Source organism: Zerene cesonia, chromosome 13, assembly GCF_012273895.1.
Source record: "Zerene cesonia ecotype Mississippi chromosome 13, Zerene_cesonia_1.1, whole genome shotgun sequence".
NCBI lineage: Eukaryota > Metazoa > Arthropoda > Insecta > Lepidoptera > Pieridae > Zerene > Zerene cesonia.
The window spans coordinates 2034228-2044348 of record NC_052114.1 but is presented as its reverse complement, the minus strand read 5'-3'; the positions used below and the strand labels follow the sequence as shown (position 1 = coordinate 2044348).

The 10121-nt window shown below is 32.2% G+C and overlaps 1 protein-coding gene across 1 annotated transcript; it reads left to right on the top strand.

The window, feature by feature from the left end:
• Window positions 1–21: 21 nt before the first annotated feature.
• Window positions 22–9263, top strand: LOC119831378. The gene is made up of 5 exons (XM_038354693.1): window positions 22–226; window positions 4270–4382; window positions 7571–7731; window positions 8056–8236; window positions 9051–9263. Exons 1-5 carry the CDS (start codon window positions 32–34, stop codon window positions 9202–9204), a joined length of 804 nt encoding a protein of 267 aa, XP_038210621.1. The 5' UTR covers window positions 22–31; the 3' UTR covers window positions 9205–9263.
• The last annotated feature ends 858 nt before the right edge of the window (window positions 9264–10121 follow it).

Genomic DNA, 10121 nt, shown 5'->3' with positions numbered 1-10121 from the left:
AGTGTATACTCCCGACCAAATTCCCGTTATAATGAAAATCACTTGTTGTCTACACGGGCAGTGCGCCGACCGCACGCCCTTCTATAACCGCGAATGTTTGATTTTTATATTCGGACAAAAATTTTGCAAACGAATAGTGCAACGAACTTTTACTGTTAAAATTATTAGTGTAAATAAAATATTAAATATGTGTTTAAGAAGTTCTTTATTTTATATTATCTTTGTGGTAAGTTATAAACATATTTCTGTGAATTTAACGTGCATATTTATTTCATTTTTTTCATTTTTTATTCAAGTATGTACTGAAATAAGGAGAAAAGTATGAAACTCCTACTAAATAACAACCGCTTTCGATTTAAAATATCACTAAATAATATTTGCCCAATATTTTAATAGTACATTTATAATAATTAATTACATGTATTTTATATTTATTTTTTTTAATTTGCCTTCAAATAAAAAATATTATTTCTTTCATTTTTATTTTTGAACGTACCTTAAAAAAACGGTTATCGATATTTTTACTCATTTATGTTTTATTTCACTTTTACATAGTGAATAGAATATACAGAAGAAACAGTTTTATTTATAATAATATTAGTGGCCGCTAATTATAAAAAATAACGATATCTATATCAATACAATATCTTACGAGATTCACGCTCGACTGACTCATTGGTTATGCATTTAGAACGAACGGTTCAGGAAGATATGAAAAAAGGTCTAAGCTGTGGGTGAAGATATCATTCGTGTACTGTTATCCGCAAGTTTGCTGTCTTAACGCATTAACGTGTCATTAGTCGAAGTCGAAGGTTGCTGACCGATGCCGTTTCTTCCACAGAACATAACATATTATACCTACCTTAGATTTCTTCCTATAATTTAAAGTTTAAACTTACGAACGTAAAGACTCGTAAAACAACTAACACATTACTACTGTAGAGTCGTATAATTTAACAGTAAAATGCAGCAAGCACATTGAAACAAAATTCTTCTTTGGAACTTGAAAATGTAAAAGTTTATCTAGCTTAGAGTATTAACAGAGCAAAAATAATTATAAAATAAAATTCCAATCAACATCATATTTTCAGTTTTATAGTTTAGCATAGGTACTAATGAGAAATTAAGAATGTAAACATTCTCGTTATAACTTCCGGATCATCATTAGCGTAAAGCTACTGTTATTATTCCAACCACATCGTTGACAAAGCAAGTGACGGCTTTTCTTTGTTGTATATTAAGAGTCATTACGATGGAATTCTCACAAAAAAATATATGAAACCAAATTTTTGCTTACAAAAACGCTTTGAAATGTTCTCAATGTGTTTTAATATTACGTATTATAATATAAATGTTTTTTATATTCAGTTAAAAACAATTGTTAAGTTTCATTTAATTACCCATCAGCCATTTTTTAAAGACATACCAGTAGAAGGACATGTCAAAAATATGAATATGAATTGACCTCTATCGCGACGCGATTTTGGCATGTACGATTTCATAAGACCCGTTAACTTGATGGTCAGTGGTCCACTATTATTACTACCTATGTAGAATTCAAATCGCCCACGTCGTGCTATCCATACAATGAACCTAAACTATGGTGACACTTTCACTGGTTTTTTCAACTAATTTTCACTTTTTTATTGACTTTAGCTTTAGTCATCAGTTTACTGGAAATGAAGCAATTCTATTTCGATTACTTTTTACATGAATGAAAAACTGAGAAAAAGGTATTGATAAATTTTATGAATAGGTTAGTTTAGTTATTTGTTTTTCCTCTCCTTATGTATATACTATGAAATATTAAGCGGAATATAATTTAAAATATAAATTTTGTGATTTTTTAGAAAAAATTACAATTAAAAGAATATAAATTTAAACAATACACAATAATATCTACAGATAATATGCACTTGACACACGCCGGATTTCCCAACAGCAGTTCAACGACATGTTATGTACATTGGCCTAGAAATGTGACACTGGCACTTTCTTCTGGAGGGCTTAACGATTCGTCGCACATCACTACGTTGCTCTTCCACTTCCGGTGTATCCGATTTTGATTTATATACAGTATTAAAACAAAGTCTATACACAGCATCAGTTATAGTACCTAAATACCTTTGTTATCTATTTTCTGGTAAAGTAATAAAAAAGGAATTAATAATACCGTTTGACCTATTTTTCATCTCAATAGTGCTACAGATTATTAAATATTAACTTAACTTTATCGTAGCAAAAATATTTATTAGAAAACATATTTAGGTTCCACCTAAGTTCTAGACTAGTTCTCAACGTTGAACAGTGCTATAAGGTCTAGGAATTGTGCCAATAGGCCACGGCATACATTCTGTTTCTGCCTAAGACGCACGTTTGGCCGTGAAATCGTGCCGCCTTCAAATCATAATTTTATGATCGTCGTGAATCATGAAATTGTATTTAAAAAGAGATTTACAATCTTGCGGTGTTCTGATACTTAAATTGCTCGAAACTGATATTTAATTGATTATTATTTTGATAATTGAAAGACAAGGGACAGTTTCACGATGTGCTGATAGATTCATACCCTATTTGTTATTTGAACTGGTAGATAAAGTAAATGGAAGATATCTAGAAGTTAGGAAACGAGTTATTAGCTTCATAATATTTAATTCTTGCACAAATAATTAACAAAAGAAGCGTGGCAGAAACTCGCCAATGATAAATATAATAAAAATTGTAATATTTAACATATAAATTATATTTGACACAAGATAATTATGATTAATGTTTTCCATTTTCATCTGTCGTATGCGCCATACACATTACGATTATTGTAGCGAAACCAAAACATGTTTCGCAAGTAACAAGTCAGACTATAAAGTTGTAGCTCGTAAAAAAATTGATCAATCAAAATGATATACCGCCAAGTTGGCTGAAATTTCAAAAAAAAAAAAAATTCAGTCTGCGATTGCTCGTCTGCGGTACACAAAGAGAGTTTCGATATGAATGTAAATTGTAACGCTGTCATTTGTTATTTGGTTTACAAGAAAAAGGCGGACTTTCTACGATGTTTATTGGTGTTAGTTAGTTCTCTTGATATTACCTACTGTAAAGACGCTTTACACTGATTGATTGTCTCAAAACAGATTCTAGTTAAATATAATTAAAATATCCATCTTCCGCATGTACACAGGTGTTAAATACAATGAGTCATTCATGGTCATTTCTAATTAGTTAGCAGACGTTTGACACGGTCAAAGCGGTAAACTATAATGAGTTTACACTTTACATTGTGGTAAAACTTTTTGGACAATGGTTATTCTATTGTTCTTCGTTAATTGTACGTATTAAACTAATTCAGTTTACACCATTTATTATGTTTTAATAACGTAATCAAAACTTAATTTATATGTTTCGAAGGCATTATTTTTTATTTTATTGCAGTATTTATCTGTAACAGGACAAATATTATTTTGAAGTAATACCATAGTATTATGTAATCTGTGGTAATACTAAAGACTACTTAGCAAATACAACAATGTATAAGTAGATAGTTATTTATATTAACAGATAAAAAATTAATGGTTATTGGGTTGTCAACAAAAATCGATTTATCTTGGTTTTAGTTATGGTATGAGAGCGAATCGAAAATCGTAATCCTATATAACGATTAAAGTATAATACTGATGTAACGGATAATTTTACGGAAAGTTTGTTTCCAAAAACGATCTGACGCAATATGAAAATTTGTTTGTTACGGGATTTATATTATTTTGTATGGGCTGCTGATGATGTCCAGTTAGACTAAGAGTTAAAAAAATCGGCTTTACACTCAGTCTCAATAAAAGTAGTTATATATATGTATAGCTTCAGATTCAATTTTAAAATTTATAAATAACCATGACTAAGCTAAAAGTATAAAGCCAACTTTTCACTTTAATAACGTATTGTTGATTTTATTTTGTTATAGTATTGTTCAAAAAAAAAACTATTGATTATGTTATGTACACTAATATTATAAAGAGAAAACTTTTGTATTTTTGTATGTTTGTAACGTTTTCATGCTAAAAACTGCTGAATTTAAATTGAGTGTCATAGGCTATGTATGTGCCACGGCTTCGCCTGTGGCAAACATCTAGTCTTTTGATAAAATTGCATAGATTATTTTTCATGTACTCATTACAGCTCTACCTATATTATAATAGTTTGTCAGAAATAAAAACTATATGTGCTAACGAATAAAATGCGCTAATAAATGAATAATCATTCTTCGTTATATTTCAGGCGGTAACCATAGCTACCGTAGTTGGAGAGTGCGGGCCACGGTTGAAATACACCTGGGGGGACGCTCTACAAGGCACAGATTGTCCAGGACCAGATGGTGCACCTTATCCTAGGTAAAATTATTCATGTTCTCATAGACACATTTTTTAAGATTAAGATTCTGACCCCATAAAAACCATTCCTTCTCCTTTTTTGACAGTTGAAAAGGACCTATAATATTCAAAATATGTCTATTTATAATTTTCAGATGATTTGTATATAATTATTCATTTATAATTATTGTCTTTACTAATAATAATAAGTACTAAGTAGCCATTGCTAATAAGTAGGATTACAAATTCGAAAGGGTTTTTTTGATTAATAATTTGTCTATTATAGCTCGTAACGGAGCTATTTTATACTTTGATTTTTGTGTCTGGAGATTGAAGGATTGAGCGACATCCTACTAATATCATAAATGCGAAAGTTTATAAGGATGTGTGTTTGTTTGTTGCTCTTTCACGCAAAAACTGCTGAACCGATTGCAATGAAATTCCGTGGGTCACGGGGAGACTCAGTCTCCGGAAATGGTAGTGATCAATGTTATCTACTACCTACTAAAATAATTATTCTTATTTATTAAATAAGTATATTATCTAAAGCGAATGTTGTTTGTCTTGATCAAAGAAAGAGCGTAGAACGCAGTTCCCAGTACTTAATTCGATTTCAAACAAATTGATAGCGCAGATTATGCTCTATGTTAATCATTGAGATAAGTTCATGCATATGACAGTTAAAGTAAACTTCAAAGCACCTACCTAACTCGATTGCATTAATTTCACATTTAAAATTAATTAATTCTTACGACTCAACTATGACGAATCCAGTAGTCTCAAATTTATTCACACATTTTTGCTGAATGTAAATATTGGGCATAACGAATAAATTCATTACATTGACCTCTAACCGGTTTAATCGATCATCAGCGGGCCAAAACGCGTTTCCTCCGGTCTAATGCGGCACGCGAGTGAGATATACACTGGGCATTGACAGCTGTTATCCATCTCTGTCTAGTACTGAGAATCGAGCAACCTCGCCAATGTTCGTATCCTGTTCGTATGATGTTAGTTATATCGCAGGCCGGTTTCGCGTTACGAGCAGTGTGTAGTTTGCTCGATCCAGTTTAGGGCAAAGTACGTTTCCACTCTAGTTTTATTTAAACGGATTCAAATAGTGTATTATTAATATCATTGTTACTAAACATGTCCACGGAGGGCAATGTCACGAGGGAGGAATTCGATGCGCATTTCAATGAACTTTTGAAAAGTAAAACCGCATTAAACACAGTTCAACTGAGCAAAACGAAATACCGACGCATAATAGAACAGGTGAAAGAAGCGCAAACGAAAACACGGAAGACTGCTATGGATTACAGGCGAATAAAACGGTACAAAGTTTTACAAACTCCTCTAGGTGAAAAACTATTCCATAATGGAGGCGATAGGCCACAGATGTTCGTTACATCGGACGAAGTATATGATATTATACACGAACATCACCTCAAATTGAATCACTGTGGAAAAAATCGTCTCGTCAATGCCATTAAACAGAAATACAGAAATGTCACAGCTGAATTTATAATACTTTATTTAAAATTGTGCAAAGGATGCAAGTTGAAAGCGCGAAGAAATCCAATCAAATCCAAGAGTGAAAACAAGGCGGATACGGCAGAGATATGTGAAGTTGGTTCGAGTCATCAAATGCCAATAGATAACTTAATGGACACACATTTCCAGGAAGTTACCGAAGACACAGATGCACAAGAAAATGACTTCGATGAAGAAATTAAAAGTTACCCGGAACAGTTCTCGCGCGGTCAAATCGACATACTCAACGTAACGACCGTGCCGCACGAAGCGTATAAATATTTAATGGTGTACAGGAATCTAGTGACTAAGTTCATTCACTTGAAGCCATTAACAGCGACAAGCGTCGAGGAAAGCGTTGACGCTCTTTTAGAGATATTCCTAGTATTTGGAGCGCCGAGCGTTTTACAATCGAGAAACGGAGTGTCGGTATCTAAGCAAATTTGTAAAAAAATATCCACAACCTGTCCCGAAATTAAAATTGTATATGGGAAAGCACAAAAAATTTGTGTGAAAGGTCATTCGAATAAAGATATATTGAAATTGCTGCGTGATTTTCTGAAGCAGAACACATCAATGAAATGGCATCAAGCTATTAAGTTTGTACAAAACTCACTGAATACTTCATTTGATATGAGCATTTGTAGAACGCCCAGTGAGGCAACGTTCGGCTCAAATCCTAAAGCCGGTCTGTCAGCAATTCTAGCTCAAACTGAATTTGATACTTTACAGAGTGAAGATGATTTGATTCGAATGTTAGATGAAAAGGACGGTGGCAATGTTTCCGATCAAATAATGTTGCAAGAATCCTTGATCCCTGCTTCTTCAATTATAAAAATTGAAAATATCACAGATGACGACGACGTTGATACTTTTGGGGAGATTTAAAATGTTAGACGAATTATTATATAACGAGGATGAGAAAAATAGAGGATTCAGAGGACATACAATGGTACATATTTATCAAATCATGTTCCTTTTCCCCACATGTATGACACTATTTATTCATCATTATACTGTAGCTAGAAAGATAATGTGTTCTTTTTTACCTAAAAAACGAAGCATACGTTTGCTTCGCGTTTTTATGTTAAACACATACCAGCTTAAACTAAATTAGCCGAAGTAGGCCAATTGAGGTCCCGTTAAATTCGATACAAGTTTATTACTACCATGAGAACTTTCCCACTACCGTGAACTGTAAATAATGAACAATGTATTATCCAGTCACGATTATTTTCCCTTACACTTCCAGTACGCAATTTTAAAATAATGGTTCTTTTGTTACTTGGTTCATCGTTTAAATCTATGCCATCTAGTAGCGATTAGATGAATGAAATTGTTTTAAAGGAGGTCTTATACGATTGGATAAGGCTTGATTGAAGATGGCGCTGATCTTAAATACTTTTAAATTATTTGTCTGTATAAAAAAAAATAATATAGTTTTAATACATAATAAAAAAACATTTTTTTTATTTCATCAATAACGTATTTTTAAATGACATCAGTTATTTCTTACTAATTGTTTTTATACTCACCGCTAGATGTCGTTGAATTTGTTTGTCGTTGAAAAATATTGGCGGGAAATCTCGTTCCAATATTATATTACTAACTATATAAATATTTATTATTAATTGTAATTTAACATATACACATAACATTATGAATTTATATTTCAGGCATTTAGTAAATCGTGCACTAAAATCGGGACCATGGGGTCAATCATCGCGACAAGGGCGAGTTGCAAGGACTTTAGATCCGGCGCTCATGAGGAGAGCGCTGCTGGAAGCCCATGGAGGTTACTCGGAGGGCGCTATGAAACCACCTAATAATAGAACAGGTACATTTTTGTTTTTCTATAAATACAATCATTAAATGTCATGTATGTTTGGTATTATGCGTATTATTTTTATAATATAATATAGTAATTTTTAAGAAGATATAGTTGTTACTTATCTATTTTTGTAGATTTGAATTTTTAGAAGTAGATATGTTGCTAAGTGATATAGAGGCAAGTAAATTAGATTTAGAAAAAACTTACTGCATTTGAAAAAAAATATTTTAACCGTCACCTTTCAGATATGGAATTTTTCTGCACTTAACACTTATATGTTTCAAATAATAGCAACAAAAATAAAAAATGAAATGTTGCTAATTTTCGTAGCACGTGCAACAAACCTCCCCGGTGTCCCCGCGAACCCGTCGTGTGGGGGGACCAGACTATGCAGGACTCGATACAACACCACCGCGCCAATGTACGGAGTGTCTCTCACTTCTGGCCAACCTGTCACAATCGTTCAGAAGTTTCCAGATCTATTGCAGCAGGTCGTTTTCGAGGTTTGCGAGTGAGTTGTTATTGTATTAGTGTTTTATTTGCATGTATTTGTTTTAAGCGATGGGCATCAATGTTCTTTCTTTTGTTTTTTTCCCATATCGTTTTTGTACAAAGCTAAATCCGAATTCATAAATTATTGGTCCTGTGGGTAAAAAAGAGTAATCAGGAAATCCAGAATAACCATACATAGTTTAGTATTATATATTATGTACATGATACTGGATACATATATTTGCAGCTTGCGAGTAGTTGCTGTGGCTTCGCTCGCGTGGTCAAAGAAAATTAGAAACTGTCAATTGTCATAAATGTCATATTTTTAATACAGGATTATCAATTAGAATTTATAAATTTTGTAGTGCTTTTAATGCAAATCGTAGGTAATGGATCTATCCAAGAAAATTTGATGTGCTACATTTTACTGCTGTAAAAAGCAGTACACTCTCTAGCCTCCCTTACTCCAGGTATTAAATTGCTCTGTTGCGACGTGAAAGTAGGACATATAAAAAAACGCATCTCGTTAAGGACGGAGTGCTATCCGTATCGCGTGATAATCACGTACAAATTCCGTACAGATTCCGTTCAAACAATCAAACAAACTCTTCAGCTTTATATTATAAGCATACATTTCTCGTGTTAACGTATAGCATTTACAAAAGTTTTCATAGTGACAATAATTTATAAAGATGTCCACATCTGGCAGAATATAGTATGGTATAATTATCTATATCTAATTGACTTTATTTTGATGCACTACAAACCCTGAAATACTTATTTCAAACAAAAAACCGTTAAAATGTGTCGAATAAATCACATTTTCTTTACAGATCGAGCGAGTGTTCAGTTGTCCGCGGTTCCTGCACTCAAACCTACGTGCCCTATTTATTTTTAGTCCTACCTTTAGGACCTGTGACCCTAACAGGTCAAGATTATGTGTTGGTGGAATCCGGTTGTGTTTGTAGGCCGGACCCCGTCGTCTAGACTACCTTAGACTTTAGGCCATGTAAAAATTTAGGCCCTTTTTCAGGTTTTGACTGTCTGTACTTAAATAGGGAAACAAAAGATCACGGTGGAATGGGATTAAAATTCGGTTTTTCTTTTAATCCCATTACACTTGGCTTGCAATTTTGCGACACTTTTATATTTATAAGGAATCGGAATATAATAGTAGATGTGGTTCTGAAGGAATTTGATACATTTTTCAAAACTTGCGATTTAAATTTACTTAGAGAACTTGGTTATAATAATAATGTCGATTACATAATCATTTTCAAATGTAAAAGAAATTTGTTGTTTTGTCAACATTATGTAGAAACATTCCAGTTGCTACTTCCTTTACGAAGAATTTTTTCGTAAGGTGTTTTTACGTGTAGATTAATAAATTTTTATAATCTGTTGTTTTAATTTCGATTGTCATGATGACATTTCCCGCTTATCTTAACGTCAATTAAATATTTTATGAGTTATGGACTATGGTATTTGATACAATAATCTGAAAAATAGTCAAAATTTAAGTACTTATATTTAAATACTGAATTGAATTGACTTATAGGTGTCTATTTCTTGTCTACATAATATTCTATTATGAATTTAGTGCTTTAAGATCAAAAGCATTTTCTTTACGTAGCTCAACTATATTAGGACCAAATAATGGGATGATATTCCTCCAAAATCGATGCAAGTAATGATTATGTCTATAATCATATTTTTTATTACCCAGACATGCATTTAATAATATTCCTTCTCAGTAACTAAACTATTACAATCATAATTTATTTTATTTTAATTTTTATTGTATAAAAGTTATCATATTGCATATCAAATTATTTACATCTTGCTTATAGACTGAATGTAGGTATTTTTGTTAAATTATTAAAATAGTTATATATATTTATTTC

What these genes read in the sequence shown, in the direction of transcription:
- LOC119831378 (XM_038354693.1), top strand. Translation starts at nt 32, where the DNA reads ATGAAAATCACTTGTTGTCTACACGGGCAGTGCGCCGACCGCACGCCC. An exon ending in ACCACCTAATAATAGAACAG is followed by an intron (nt 7,732 to 8,055) that starts GTACATTTTTGT and finishes TAATTTTCGTAG; the next exon opens with CACGTGCAACAAACCTCCCC. An exon ending in GTCGTTTTCGAGGTTTGCGA is followed by an intron (nt 8,237 to 9,050) that starts GTGAGTTGTTAT and finishes TTTTCTTTACAG; the next exon opens with ATCGAGCGAGTGTTCAGTTG.